The sequence below is a fragment of the Nicotiana sylvestris genome, chromosome 12 (genome assembly GCF_000393655.2).
Source record: "Nicotiana sylvestris chromosome 12, ASM39365v2, whole genome shotgun sequence".
In the NCBI taxonomy this organism is placed as follows: Eukaryota; Viridiplantae; Streptophyta; class Magnoliopsida; order Solanales; family Solanaceae; genus Nicotiana; species Nicotiana sylvestris.
This window is the reverse complement of record NC_091068.1, coordinates 7,103,457-7,118,905: the sequence shown is the minus strand read 5'-3', so window position 1 is coordinate 7,118,905 and position 15,449 is coordinate 7,103,457. Positions and strand designations below refer to the sequence as shown.

At 37.7% G+C, this 15,449-nt stretch overlaps 2 protein-coding genes across 2 annotated transcripts; one reads left to right on the top strand and one right to left on the bottom strand.

The window, feature by feature from the left end:
• The first annotated feature begins 1,563 nt into the window (after positions 1–1,563).
• On the top strand, positions 1,564–6,491 carry LOC104248110 (protein ABCI7, chloroplastic). The gene is made up of 3 exons (XM_009804299.2): positions 1,564–2,565; positions 4,691–4,950; positions 6,001–6,491. Exons 1-3 carry the CDS (start codon positions 1,618–1,620, stop codon positions 6,308–6,310), a joined length of 1,518 nt encoding a protein of 505 aa, XP_009802601.1. The 5' UTR covers positions 1,564–1,617; the 3' UTR covers positions 6,311–6,491.
• Positions 6,492–7,624: 1,133 nt separating this feature from the next.
• On the bottom strand, positions 7,625–15,117 carry LOC104248111 (protein phosphatase 2C 29-like). Its single transcript, XM_009804300.2, has 4 exons — positions 12,816–15,117; positions 9,887–10,000; positions 9,235–9,499; positions 7,625–8,262 (listed from the first exon to the last, which is right to left on the bottom strand). Exons 1-4 carry the CDS (start codon positions 14,931–14,933, stop codon positions 8,138–8,140), a joined length of 2,622 nt encoding a protein of 873 aa, XP_009802602.2. The 5' UTR covers positions 14,934–15,117; the 3' UTR covers positions 7,625–8,137.
• Between the last annotated feature and the right edge of the window lie 332 nt (positions 15,118–15,449).

The window sequence follows — 15,449 nt, the reverse complement described above, 5'->3', positions numbered from 1 at the left end:
AAGGTAGAGGTAAGGATGCATGCACACTATCCTCCCTAGACCCCATTTGTAGGAGCACACTGGGTTTGTTGTTGTATAATACTTTAAACTTGGAATAATTATGTTAATTCTTTTTTTTTTTAATTTTAACCTTTAGGGATACTTAAGTAATGTTTTTGTATTTCTTTCTAATAAAGATTGGTGGTCGTAATATTATGGACTAATATTGGTGCAGCGTATACTTAAATAATTCAACAGGAGTTGAACAAACACTACAAGCCTGACAGGAATGTTCTACAGGAGTTGAACAAACACTATAAACCTGAAAAATATTACATTCTTACATTCGCAACTGCTAAATGATTGTCATGTTAAGCATTTAAACTCATATAAAATTCAGTAGATATAAAGATACTAAAACAATAAATAACTGTATTTCATTAGTAATGCATTGGTAATTTGTTTGTAAGACTAATTTATAAGAGTTTATTGCTCCTCAAAGTGTTACCACTAGCAAATAACAAAATGAATATATTGCAAGCTCAGACACCTCAATTTTCAGAGCTGAATGTCAAAGGTTAGTAGAAAAAAAGAACAAAAGAATGTTATCTTTAAAACCACAAACAATTATTTTTTACAAGTTGAGCCTGCTCTCACACATAAATAATTAATTTTATCTTTACAGAAAGGAATGTTGCCTCTTGTGAACGCGCAAAAGCTACTGACTGGCAAGAACTTCAAGATTCAAATAAAAAAGTTGTTTACAAGAAACAATGAGGCTGGAAAGTTAGTTATTTTGTCTTTTATGGACAAAAGTAATTCGACTATCTCACAAATGCCAGCCACCATCAAGGATGTTCCGGAAGGAAGTAAACGAAAAATTGAACACGTTGCCCCAGAGAAGCAAGAGCACCCACACATAACAACCAAAAGCAACGGTTCCTACAGCAAATCTAAGGCGGAAATGAAAATTTCCCCTCCGAAAAACTGCTTAGAGGTATTTGAAATTTCTGCTCCTTCTAAATTTAATGAGATTCAACTTTATAGAAAAAACAAACAACTTAAACGACTATCGTTTGTTAACATTTTTGCCAGTGAAACATCTTTTGCTACTATTTTGGGATGCAAGTAAAGCCACAACTTGCTGTTGCTTTTGAATGCGGTTAAGTTTACTTTTGCGACTGCTTTCTGGATGTTCCTCTACTCGGAATATGTCACAGCGACACGAGGTTAATGTTCTTGATTACAAATCTACTAATAAGATCAATATTATAGAATGCATAGTCCACTTCAAATTACTTTGGAAGCACAAAAGAGCACGTATGCAGCTAATGAGAAATAACTCACATGCCCTCAAACTTATTTAAAAAGAGATCCAAGCAGACATGTCGAAAAAGAAGAGAAATAGATATAATATTTTGGCCGAACAGAAATTAGAAAGAACAAAAAAAAAAAAAAAAAAAAAAAAAAAAAAAAAAAAAAAAATAATTCTAATCAGATTAAAAAAAAAAAAAAAAAAGTCCAAGTAATTTCGAGACAAGCTTTCCTAATTCCAAGTAAATTGAGTTGTCTCAGTTTTGGAATAAGTTTAAAAGTTGGAATCTGACCGCAAACCCCAAACGCCAAGCTGATATTTCAATGGCTTCTGCTTTGGCACCAATCTTCTCTACTAAATCAACTTCTGTATCTGTATCCTCATCTCTCTCAACACCAACAAGAATTTCTACTAAATCAACCTCTGTATCTGTATACTCATCTCTCTCAACACCAACAAGAATTAACCAGAAAAATCCTAAAGTTAGAGTCTTTACTAAACCTAAATTAAATCCAATTTCAGCATTTTCAGACCCATATGTTCTCCAAATAGCTGAAACCCTTGAAGACTCTTTACCTTCCTTATCTTCCCCACCACTTCAGAAATTAAGGGAAACTTCCTCAGAAACCCTACTTTCAACCCCTTGGCCTTCTCGTAAAGATGAACCTTTTAGATTCACTGACACTTCATTCTTGAAAAATTCAAGAATTGAACCAATTTTGCCTCCAAAGATTCAGAGTTCTTCTTTGGATGTATTTTCAGATACCCTTTTGCCTACAATTTCGATTCTTGATGGTTATATTATGAATGAATTGTCTCAGTTAAAAGAATTGGCTAGTGGTGTTTATGTTGGTAGTCTTTTGAGTGTGAAATCTGAGGCTATATTGAAAAGGGTGTCTGAGTATGAATCTGGTTTTAAGGGTGATTTGTTTTGGTCACTTAATGGTGTTGGTACCCCTGATGTATTACTAGTGTATGTGCCAGAAGGGTGTAAAGTTGAGAATACATTGGTTTTGAGGTACATTTCAGGTGAGAGTAGCGATAAGGGATCAAAAGCTTTGCCCTTTTCGAATCCGAGGGTGTTGGTGTTGGTGGAAAAGGGAGGGGAGATTAGTATAGTTGAGGAGTATGTAGGTGGAGAAAAAGATAAATGTTACTGGTCAAATTCTGTTATAGAAGTGGTTGTTGGTGAAGGGGCAAAAGTGAGCCATTCTTACCTCCAAAATCAATCTTTAAATGCTGCACATATCAAGTGGACTTGGGTTCAGCAGGTAAACTTGTTCCTTTTTATTTATTTTTTACTAAATATGACTTGGCATATTATGCTTTTTTGTCGAGCCGAGGGTCTATTGGCATATTATGCATAATTCAAGATAATTCTCATATAACGTGATTGGCTATTGGTGCTTGTTGAGTTATATTATGTCTCATATCTAGTATGTTAGGACATGAAACGGGATTTATAAAGGTTTTAGGTTCATATATTGCCTTAATATTTTGGACAGGATGCTCTGGCCTACCTTCGCTGAACCTGAAAATCATTTTTGAGATTGGGCTATCGTCTATTATCTCCTCGAGTCACAAAGATACTTATAATCAATTTGATATGAAGAATAAGTTTTAAGTTAAGTCATTATTATTATTGTTGGGTAATTAAAGGTTAATCACCAAGTAAATATTTACAATTCTCAGCTTGATTACATCCCAACCACCTGTTCTCAAATAATGATCTCAAACACAAACAAAATTGCTATCTAGGCTGCGAAATATTCACGAATGTCTCTCCTAGATTACATGTTACTCTCTTTCTCCTAGCATCTCTCTAGTGAATTTTTTTTTCTAGAAGTAGCGCTGCTGCAATAAGCTCTTTACTCCTGATACCCTCACGCTGCGTACGCAAGCAATTTCTTTTGCTATGGTTTACACATCTCTTTCTATTCTTTAAAAAATTCTGGTATTTCTTTCATTCCATATGGCATGAACATGTTCTGCAAATATCATTCTTAGCAACCGAGCATGTAGAGTCTTCCCTTTGGTGTTAATCATCAGATGTTTCCACGGTACCTTGGCATGATCTCCCAACAACTGTAGATAGATATGTCTAATCAAGCTTTGGTTTCCTTTTGGAGCGCCTTGTATCTGTCTCAGTTGTTCTCCAATATTTTCCCCAACATCCAACTAGCTTGTTGTGGTATAGCGATAGAGTCCAGTTATTGCCCTTTAATGTAAAAGGCATGTATCAATTTGATCCACCTTGTGCTCTGGGTCCCAACACACTTTAACGATAGCAGCTTTATGCCAGATTTTAATATTGGTGAGTTGAAAACCTCCAGCAGCACATGGTAAGCACATCTTCTCCCAAGACACAAGAGCTTTCTTTGTTATAGTATTAGCCCCCGACCATATGAAACTTCTACAGTAGGTTGTGAATCTGTCATGTAGTAGTCATTATTGTTAAAGGAGTCATGAGAAAGGGTATATATGGCTAAGTATGACTAAACCTTTTTTTGTGTATAATAGGAGATTTTTTAAAATGAAAACCCGAACCACACATATAGAACTAAAAGTAATAAAATTTAGGGGTAAGTTATTGGATGGTAGGGTGGTGGTACTTTAACGACTGGTGGGTTCTAAACTAGAGTATGTGATAACAGCTTATCTTCTTTTGTTTTAGATTTTTACGCTACAGCAGCTCTAGGCGAGCTGAAATAGAGAGAAAGGAAAGTTATTATTTCCGTGATATTTTCCTTATGCCAGAAGAGATATTAGGATTTTGAAAAGAACAGACTCCTTCTGTTCTCTCTTTGAATTAAACTAAAAACAAAACAATTTTTACTTTTCTCCTCTGTCCGGTCATTCCAACAATTTATGCTAGCGATGTGAATACTAGTCCAGGCTTGGGTACAACTTGTTGGTTCTGATGTGTAACACTCTTCCGCAACTTGTTGCTTAAATATCAAACGAAAAGCCTAGTAATGTCTGTTGAAAATGAAGACTTTTATCTCTTTAGTTTGATGGTAACTGTGAGTCATTTAATGTTACGTTTCCCTCCATGAGCAGAGCTAATGCAGAAGTGTGTATTTTTCCTTCTGAAAGTCTTATTAAGGCAAAAGGGAAGCCCGGTGCACGAGGCATCTCGTGTTCACGCGGGGTCCGGGGAAGGGCCGCACCCCAAGGGGTATGACGTAGACAACCTACCTTAATGCAAGCATTAGTGGCTGTTTCCATGGCTCGAATCCGTGACCTATAGGTCATAGAGACAACTTTACCGTTTCTTCTTAAAGTTTTATTGTTAGCTTTAAACAATTCCCAACTACTGTAACAACTCCAGATTTTTATTTATTTGTCTTATGGGGAGATTTAAGTTTGCTTCATACTTGAGTTGATTATTTTCAGGAATCAACTAGCACATACGAGCATATAGAAGTAAGCACTGGTGGAAAGTTGAGTAGGCACAATATTCATATCCAGCAAGTTGGTCCAGACACAGTTACTGAGTTATCTACATTTCATATGTGTATCTCTGATCAAACGCAAGATCTACACAGTAGATTAGTCCTAGATCACCCTCGAGGTGTCTCTCAGCAGATCCACAAGTGCATTGTGGCCCATTCGTCTGGACAGGCTGTTTTTGATGGAAACGTTCAAGTCAATAGGTATTATATTCTGTCTCACCTTTGGTGTTTATTTGAGTGACTCGTTCTACAAATCACCAGTGTTGAACATTTACATACTGATATTGTTTTGTTTCTGTATTCTATATCTCATGGTACTGTTTCCGTTCACGTTCTCTTACGTGGTTTTCTTTTTAAATTATTTATGAATCCTAAGAAAGATATCCTAAAGATATCCTAAGAATGTATATGATGATATCTTTTCTTGGAGGGTCCCAACTTTACATTGTTCAAAATACTTTCACTACTATTTCACTATGGTATAATCTTAGTCAACTCTTGGATTATGTTCTGCAATCTAGAAAGATATTCCAACATATTAAGATAGTATAAGGCTGAATGGAAGTGGCATATTCCACGACATCAGTTAAAGTTAGCAGCCTCGACATTTCTTGCTTTTTGGTGGTCAATGGATCAGGTGTCATTTGCTAGTTGTGTCCCTCAAATCCTCTGTTCTATCCATGTCAAACGGACATGGGTACTTTGTATGGATTTTCTTAAAACAGTTGATGAGAAGGGGAGAGTCTTGGCGTAACCGGTAAAGTAGCTGCCATGTGACCAGGAGGTCATGGGTTCAAGCCGTGGAAACAACCTCTTGTAGAAATGCAGGTTAAGACTGCGTACAATAAACCCTTGTGGTCCGGCCCTTCTCCGGACCCCGCGCATAGCGGGAGCTTAGTGCACCGGCTTCCCTTTTTTTCCCCTTAAAATAGTTGGTGAATCTATGTTAAGTACCTGTGTGGTTGTGTCCAATAGTCAAAACCAGAGTATTTCAGTTGATTATAACGACTTTTCCAATCTATTAGAAGAGCTGGTGTCTCAGCTTTTGAGTTTTATCTTATCAATAAGAGATGCAATGCAAACTTAGGAAAGACTTCACCTTCTCTCCTCCTTTAATTTACACAAACTGCATCGGATTACACAAGTCTTTATTCAAGATACCGCACACGACTGTCAATTTGTGTCAATGGTTTTGATTATTGTTTAATGCGTGAGATTTAAATGTGTCTGTTATTATAAATGATGTTGCAGATACGCGCAGCAGACAGATGCAGGACAACTTACACGGAGCCTCCTTTTGGAGCCTCGAGCAACTGTGAATGTCAAACCTAATCTCCAAATCATCGCTGATGATGTCAAATGCTCTCATGGTGCTGCAATCAGTGACCTCGAGGAGGACCAACTGTTTTACTTCAGAGCACGGGGTGTTGACGTTGAAACTGCCAGAAAAGCTTTGATCTTTTCGTTTGCTGCTGAAGTAGTAGACCGTTTCCCAAATGCTTCAATTCGGAAGAAAGTTGAAACTCATATTAGAGAATTGCTAGATCCCTCACGCCCTTAATGGTGAGACGTTGTTGAAATGTGGCGCATTTTTCTTTCTTAGTTCCGTTGTGCACTAATGATAACAAATGAAAGTCCGTTTTCTAATAAACGAAAATAAGCAGCTTTTCAGTGTAATCCTCTTTATATTAAATGTAATTCTTTTTGGTATTATAGAAATAATATGGTTATGTTTATTTGAATCCATTGGCTATGCTACTTGAAACATTTTCTGTCTCACTAGTCATCCATTCTTGGCGATTTCGCATGGGTCTCAAGCTTCTTTTCTGTTACCATTCTCTCTGTGAGACAAGTTCGAGATGTGAAAACAATCTCTTTTGCATAAATGCAAGGGAAAATGCTGCTAAGGTATACACCGACTATCCTGCAATAGCGGGAGAAATTCAAAAATAGTCATATTTACAAGTGGTTATTCAAAAATAGTCATAGTTTCTAAAGTAATCGAAATTTAGCCACTTTTTATATAAAGATAAATCTGAACGAAAACACTGTTCAAAATCCGGAAAAATACTCCAGTATAATATACTGGTCCAGCATAATATACTGGAGATTGGAGCACCGATGTTCCAATCTCCAGTATATTATATTGGAACTTTTCGCGTGTTGGAGTTCCAGCATAATATGCTGGAAGTTCATATACAGGTACACCGATCTCCAGTATATTATGCTAGAACTTTCCGTATTGTAGCAAAATATTGGCTATTTTTTAATGACTTTACAAATATTGGCTATTTTTGAATGACCAGTCCGAAAACTAGCTAGCTCATGCTATTTTTACTGCAATAGCTGGTCATGGGATAAGCGCATATTGTACTATCGCCAACTGTGCCAAAGTGTAATCTTTTTTACAAGACAGTAAAATGGTTTAAGAAGTATAAACTGACTTTGATGGTATTAGGTGTATAGGGGTGGCGAAATAATTAAAAGAAAATAATTATTCATCCATATTATTTATTAAAAATGATTTGAATAATAAAAATTTTAAAAACGAGTCAAATATGAATAAAAATCATATTATTAACTTAGAAAATGAATAGCTAATGAGTTTAACTTTTACATTTGTAAAGTCTCAAATTGAGGGTTCCATAAGTTTGGAAGACTGGAAATTCTTCCAAAAATAATCTTATTCAAGAACCCATGGATAATATGGATATCCATATTATCCGCCGGTTAACCCATTTTTTATCCGTATTAAATATGGGTCAGGTCGGATAACTTATCCATTTTTGACCTGTTCATATCCGACCCGACTGTTTGCCACCCCTAGGTGTGTGTGTTGGGGGGGGGGGGGATGAAGGAAATATTGATACTGCAATCAGCATAAGAGTGTGTTGTACCTTTCCCTTTGCCCCATTCTATGATAGAACTTTTTACACAAAGGGTTCAACAAGAATTCTCTCCTCTGTAAACCGCATTGGTGGATATCCACCTCAAAAATACAGATATATCGGCTAAAACTCAGTAACTAAGCCACCCACCTGGTCACAATTACTTGATTTTGGCTCTAAAGAGTAGATGAGATGGGGGCAAAAAGAAAGAAAGAACTTGAAAGAATGGAAAGATCTATTCTACTGTGCAAATCTAAAAAGAAACTAAATGAAGAGATCCTGTTTCTTTCTTTTCTAGGAGCAGTTCTGAGCAATCCCAGCTACTAAATTTCTACTTTCACGAGCCTTGTCGTCTTTCTAGCACCAGTTTTGGCTGTTGTCAAGGGTATAAACAGAGCAGCGAGCTTGATCGACTATCCAGCTCCCCACCATTGTTCCCAACATCCCAGCTCAAGAGATCAAAATTGCAGCGCACCACTATACATGGAAATTGTAAAAACTCAGACGTACTTCCCAGACGACTTCCAAATTCTTCCCTCAAGAGATACCACCATAACAGTAACATCATCGTGGTACTTCCTACGATCTCCCTGCGGGATGTCCAGCAATTCGTGAAAATCCATTCCTGCAAGAAAACATTAACAACTCAATTGGAAAACATGTAATATTTGCATGCCACAACACAAAACAAGTTATCTACAGAGGCCATCACAAGATAACCATGAAATCAGATTTAGAAATCATAGTTTACCTAAACCGCGAAAATACATAAAACGAAATGGTAGAGAAAAAACATGCTACTAAATGAGAAACTAATGATTACTGTGGAGATGGAGCCAAAGTATTTAGTAGTCCTTCCATTCAGAAAGTGATATGAAACTAATGACTTCATCTGGAGTTGTCTAAAAGGACTTTCTGTTATCTGATCTATCAATTTCTACATTTCATTTGTACACTCGATCCACCAAGTGTTCCAACGAACTAGGTGTCAGAGCAGTACATAGGTGCAAAAACTCAAACTACTAGATAAGGAGACATTTACCAAGGCTTTACATGGACACCTGCATAAGGGTAGTTAGTCTTTTACTAGCGTTTCTTCCCCAAAAGAATAGACTTCCACTTTCCACAGACACAAGTCATAAGGTGAGGACTGAGGACTAGTACAATTCAATTGGAATATAATTCAGGGGCAAATAGGCTTTTTATAGTTATCAAATATCAGAGCTAGTGCAACAGCTTAAATGAGTAAAGGACAAAGATGTTTCTCAAACCTCAAGACGTATCTTTGTTCCATCAGTTAAAGAGAATAGACTTAAACAAACTAAGCCATGGCAGATTATCTGGTCATAAATCCAGAATAAGCAATTGTCCGTTAATGTGTCACAGAATCGGAGCGGGTCCAATTTAATGTTCCCACCTAATACAGAATTGGTCTCAATTGGAGAATAAAAGGAAGATGATTGAGAAAATCTGAAAATTTAAATGTAATTTCCTAGCAAAAATTAAGGGCGTGCGACCACTTGAAAACGTAAAAAATCACCAAAACTGTAACTTTTTACCCTTAACTCTGCACAGAAAGACTAGACAGAATACATACCAGCTTTCTTGGCTGCACGGAATAAGAGCTCCTCAATAAGATGCTGAGCAGGATCCCCATCAGGGAATTTCTCCATGAAATTCTCCACATGACAAACCACCTCTTGATTGCTCAAATATTGGTACAAGCCATCAGAGGATAGCACCAAAAACTGATCCTTAGGACAGAGTCTATGATGGCGCAGTGAAGGTTTACAAGATAAATAAGGAGCATCCCCAATGTACTCGTTCCGAAACATTTCTAGCAATGCATCATTCAATTTAGGCTGCACAGGCACATCTCAAAATATTAAGCGGATTGGCAACAAGCATGTCAAAACAGGATATAAGTCTACAGCAACAATTCAACGTAGGATGTTCATTTAAATAATTAAACGTGTGGCGAACTTTACTTGTCCAGAGTAACTACAGGCAGAAACATATATTTCTGTACTAGATGGAATGCTAGGACTAAGAGTGCAAGGCATTCCATCTCCTAGAGATCCACAGAATTTCAGCCAAACCAGAAATAGAAATAGTCAAAGAGGGTCCTCTGATACCACAATATCTAAAGCAAAACGAGGCTCCGAATGTGCAGATGTGCAATTTGATGCAATTGCTTGAGATTTTTGGGATTGGAAACCAGAATGGAGAAAGAAAAGCAAATGACAAACCTTTTTCAGGAAGCCCGCCCCAAAAGCGCGAGTGACCTTTAAACGACCTTTCACTCTATCATTAACAATGCAATTGCAGTCATCTGGGTGTTCATTCTTGATTCTAATAACTTCCTGGAAATTGTTACAAGAAACAAACTGTTTAAGAACCTGACTGATTAAGATACAAACGTGAAAATGTGACGAGCAACAAACAATTAAAAATTACAGAATTCACAATGACAAATGAGACAGAAAGTGCCAATCGCATTCATTGGTCAAACACACTTTACTAACAACAATGAGAAGCTGTAACTTGGTAGAACCGAAACAGACAACACGAGAATCATTAACCGTATCTGGACATCAGAAATGGTTATGTCAGAGTAAAGAGTGATTAGAATTATATGTGTCAGCAATACAGGTGCTGTTACAGCTACTAGCTCATTCAACAACTAGCCAAATCAGTGAATTGCAATTTGTATGGGGGCAATTGAGATAAAAGACGAAAAGATCAACTTGAATGTGCAGGCCTCAAATTGGAGCCAATATATATTATTTGTGCTCACCTAATGTCTTGATAAAAAAAGGCCCAACAAACACAGGAGCAGTGTTATTATAAGTGCTCGCTTCTCGCTTTAAGCGATGAAGCGACGCGAGGCGCAGGGTTAGCGCTTTTCTGTTAAAAAGGCGACTCACATTCAAAAAGTGTGCGCTTTTCTCGCTTAAGCGAGAAGCGAGCCGGTACCATCTGTTACCAAAACATACGCTCTTCAAGGAATTCTACTCCAGCGAACTCCAGCGACGACCACTGCTGCTCCAACAACTTCTTCTCCAGATCTCGGTAAGTTTCTTCTTCTTCTTCTTTCAATTTTTTTCACTTTTTAAGCGCTCATTTTTTGCCCTAAACGACTTCTTCTTCTTCTTCTGTTATTAAAAGTGCTTTGTTTTATGCTGCTTTATGCTTGGTTTTCTGCAATTTATCAGTAAATTAATTGTTATTTTTTTTTTTGGTTGTTGATTGTAGTAAATTTAATTTGATTACTCAATAGCATCAAGCCAAAAAAGAGATCTAGCTTGGGTGTATGGAGTTGCAGTTGGCAATAATAACTCAAGAGTGCAATGTATCTTTTGTCAAAAAATTTATAACGGTGGAATACATCGTCACAAGAGACATCTAATCGGTGGTTTTAGAGATGTCCAAGTGTTCCGGCTACTATTAAGAAAGAAATGAGAGAGTATGTTGAGAAAAAAATGAGTTAAAAAATCCAATGAGCCATGGAGCATCTATGATTAATCTTCTTGATGAAGATAGTCAAATGGATGAGGATGGCGTTGAAGTCAATGATATAATGAGGCCACCTCCCTCTAAATCTCAAAGAAAGAATTCAACAAGTGGAAGTGGATCATCCACTGCCGGTAGCAATGTGAAAGGTCCTCTTAATCTTTTTTTCTCACAAAAACCAAATGAAAAGAGAAAGGGCGAAGCTATTGACTTAGATTCTTGTAGGAAGAGTTTAAGGAAGCGTGTTGTAGATGCTTTTGCAAGGTGGATGTATGATGCGGGGCTCCCTTTTAATTGTGTGAATTACACCGATAGTTTTGGTGAATTCATTGAGGTCGTAGGCCAATATGGCCCAGGAATGAAGTCCCCTACCTATCACGAAGTAAGAGTTCCTTGTCTAAAAAAGGAGATGGAGAAGACAGACAAGATTGTCGAGGAGCATAAGGCGCAATGGAAAATTTATGGTTGTTCCATTATGATGGACAAATGGACTGCAAAAAATGGAAAAATGATCATTAATGTTTTGGTGAATTCTCCGAGAAGTAGTGTGTTTCTTGAATCTTATGATGCTAGTGACTCCTCAACCAATTCCAATAAAATGTTCAAACTTGTTTGAGAAGACAATATTGAAAGTTGGACCGGAAAATGTGGTTCAAGTTGTTACTGATAACGCAAGTGAGAATAAAAAAGTGGGTGACATGTTGAAAGGAGTTTTCCCAAATATTTATTGGACTCCTTGTGCTGCACATTGTATCAACTTGATGTTTGGTGACATTGTCACAATTACACTAAAGAGTGGCAAAATTATACCTTCTAAAATATCCCTACGACTTATGAACCACAAGTTTGGAACAGTATTGCACTCTATTTTAAGAAAGTTTTAAGATTAGAAGGCAATCGATATCGGAAAGGATCTGAATGCTTTCCTGATCCACTCATCGAGATTAAGCACAAGTTCATGAAAATTTGGAACACTCACATTTGTTAAAATCTTTGAGAGAGAGAGAGAGAGGCAAAGAAAGAGATTTGAGCTAAAGGAGCAGCATCTCATCTAAAGTGAGCACAGCAGTAAAGAGTGAACCTACTATAATGAAGAAGACCAAGCTTATGACATGGAAAGGAATAAGTGATTATGGGAAAAGGAACCATTTGAGAGGGTCAAACTATAGCTAAATGCTGAACTGTTTCTAAGAACCTGCCTATACCAGCTAAATGCTGCCAACCCAACAATATAATGGTTCAATACACTGTGACCAAAAGATTCAAAACACCAGACCTACAGAAAAACCAGTTTGACAGGCGCATATATGATACTGCTCTGCATGTAACTAAAGCAAGAAACTGACTTTGAGACCTCTTTGCTTCAGAGACTTTTATTTAGAAATTATATCCCATTTAATTTCATAACCTACTACATTCAATGATCTTAGATCAGTAAATCCAGTGATGAGCACAAGGGGCATAATATTTTGGAGCACCATATAAAGGAAACAGCTTTTAATTTACATGAATTCATCATTCTGAAGTTTTGTGATTCTTACAGAGTAAAATAATTATGTACTCCATTACTTAAAATATCATAACTCATAAATCAGTTAAACTTAAAACATGGAAGGAAGCAACAGAAACAACCTATTGACTAACAAAGAAACCGAGGAACCTTACTTCTTCAATGCTAGTGCTGTGATCAGTTGACAATTGCAAGGCAGTTAGCTTCGTAGCGTGAATAGGTATCTCATTCGTCGCCTTATTTTCCTCATCACCGGCAACTACAGATTCTTCAGCAATGCTCTCAACAGCCAACTCGCAATTGCCTGGAACTATTGGTTCTGAACTAGAACTAACCTCCTCAGACTCGTACTGAGCCACAATAGCACGACTATCTCCCACATTCATTACATACACATCTTCATCTCTCATCAAAGCAACCAACAAACAAGAACCCATTAATGCAAGCTCAGGGTACCGATCAAGAACTTTATCTGTCATATCCAAGTATGCGAGCTCAGTGACTTCGAGAGCTCTTGACATTGCTCTCAAAACCAACTCATGATCAACCGGACCCCCCTTACGCTTCCTTTCACTTCTATCAATCCTTTCCTCCACTCTCTTCTCCCCTACTTCAACCTTCTTTTTAGCTTGCAATCCGAATCTCCATGGGAATAACCTGTTACTCTCCTTGTTCTTATTAATTGACAAACCATGTTTCAACTTCGACAACAGCAACGACCTCCTATTAACCGCTGAACCTGCACTATTTACACTTAATGCATCATCTACCGAAAATGCAAATCTCTCCGAACCAGAAAGATCAAGACCATCCTCTGTCTCATCTTCTGCTAAAAATTCCCACAATCTCCTCCTCCTAACCTCTATCTCCCCTGATTGAAATGTCACTCTCTTTTCAGACCCTCTATCCATCTGTCCCAAATTAACCTCACTTTCACCTTCTTCTACTCCCCTATTTCCCCTACTTGTGGCATCAAGTGCTCGATTCGAACCTGGCTTGTTCGAGTCCTCACCAATCACTTCATTTTCCGACCCTTTACGGGCTTTATCTAGCTGCTCCAAGTTAACCTCATTTTCACCTCCTTCTACTCCCATAGCCCCCCTACTTGTGGCCTTAGGTCCTCGAGTAAAATGTGGCTTATTCGAGTCCTCACCAATCACTTCATTTTTTATATTTGCATTATCTGATTGAAATATCACCTTCTTTTCACACCTTTTATCCATCTGAGCCAAATTAACCTCATTTTCAGCTTCTTCTACTCCCCTATCCCCCCTACTCATCTCCTTATGCACTTGATTTGAATTAGCTTCATTTGAGTCCTCAATGATCACTTCATTTTCTATATTTGCATTATTTAAACTAGCATTTTTTTTGCTTTGTTGGTTATTACTACCACTACTAGTATCTTCACTATCCCAAAACAAACCCTCTAATTCTTTGTTCATTGCTTTGTACAGATTACTCATCAAGAATTCAGGTGCATCAGGTCCATTAAACCCATCATATATCCCAACAAACAGCCATCCATGTTCTTCACATACAACCACATGTACACGATCCTCCCCTGCTTTTCCTAATGCCCATTCAACATTCACATTATTACGCAAATGCCATCCATTATAATCACGTGTACAGTTAATTTCCTTTTTACCTGTGAAGTAGTTTCTCACTGGCACCACCCACGGCCGTCTAAAGGCTTTTTTAATTCCATTAATGCCCTTCAACTTTCTCTTTTTTACATAAATGCCATCACCACCCAACGGAGCTGAGAATGGAACGGCAGACTCTAGTGGACCGGATAGAGCTCCTCGCTCGATCGGACCGGACATGAAGAAAGCCCTCTCTCTTTCCATTGGACCAGCCGGTTCGTTGCTTAAACCGGTTCGAGGAACCGGTTGAAGAGGCAAAGCACTAAAGGAAGACGTACTTTCAAAACCATTCACAACACTACCAGTACCATCGTCGTAAATATTATCAAGTTGGAGGACAGTTCGGGGAGTAGAAGTATTTGCACTAACAGACGCACCTGAAATCGCTCTGAATCCGGTTTCGGTCCTTAAAGGAGCCGGTTCATTATCGAACCGGAGTGACTGAGAAGGTGAAACAAACCGGTCCGAGTTTGTCGGAGAGAGAGCGAACCGGGCGGATGACCTAACGTAGCAGAAGGAATGACCTAGGGTTTCGTCGAGCGGTTCGCTGCCCGTGAATATTACCTCCGGTTCAGTCCGGTTCACCACCGCCGGGTTGGTAAAACACGAAAAACCGCCTCCCATTTCACGTTCTATTCATTTCATACCCCCCCTCCCCAACAGTAACCACTGTTATATGTATATATCTCTTCTCTATAAAAGCAGAGTTACACAGAGAGGCAAAAGAAAATTTTGTTTGAGTTTGTTGTGAAAGAAAATGAGTTTTAGAGAGAGAAGAAACAATATTTCTAGACAGAGAAAATGGAGTAATCTATTTTGTAATGTTTTTTGCGGGATATTGAAGTTATTGGAAAACAAAAAGAATGAAATAGAGAAGACGACACGTGTACTGGGTTCAAATAAAATATTTATATCCAAAACTTATGCAGCTTTAATCGTAATTTATGTATATACACAATATTATTTTTTGATGAATCAAATTTAATTAAACCCACTTGCCACCACGTGTGTGTGCTATTGCTGGTGTAATTTTTTTTATTTCTATAAGGAGAGTGTGTGAGAGATCCTGAACGAAGCCTCGAAAGAACGGTAAAGTTTGTTTATGAAATTTTTGTAAAATATTTCGTTTGACCTATAAGT

What these genes read in the sequence shown, in the direction of transcription:
- LOC104248110 (XM_009804299.2), top strand. Translation starts at nt 1,618, where the DNA reads ATGGCTTCTGCTTTGGCACCAATCTTCTCTACTAAATCAACTTCTGTA. An exon ending in AGTGGACTTGGGTTCAGCAG is followed by an intron (nt 2,566 to 4,690) that starts GTAAACTTGTTC and finishes GATTATTTTCAG; the next exon opens with GAATCAACTAGCACATACGA. An exon ending in GGAAACGTTCAAGTCAATAG is followed by an intron (nt 4,951 to 6,000) that starts GTATTATATTCT and finishes ATGATGTTGCAG; the next exon opens with ATACGCGCAGCAGACAGATG.
- LOC104248111 (XM_009804300.2), bottom strand. Translation starts at nt 14,933, where the DNA reads ATGGGAGGCGGTTTTTCGTGTTTTACCAACCCGGCGGTGGTGAACCGG. An exon ending in GGGCGGGCTTCCTGAAAAAG is followed by an intron (nt 9,500 to 9,886) that starts GTTTGTCATTTG and finishes GTGCCTGTGCAG; the next exon opens with CCTAAATTGAATGATGCATT. An exon ending in CCGTGCAGCCAAGAAAGCTG is followed by an intron (nt 8,263 to 9,234) that starts GTATGTATTCTG and finishes GTTTTCTTGCAG; the next exon opens with GAATGGATTTTCACGAATTG.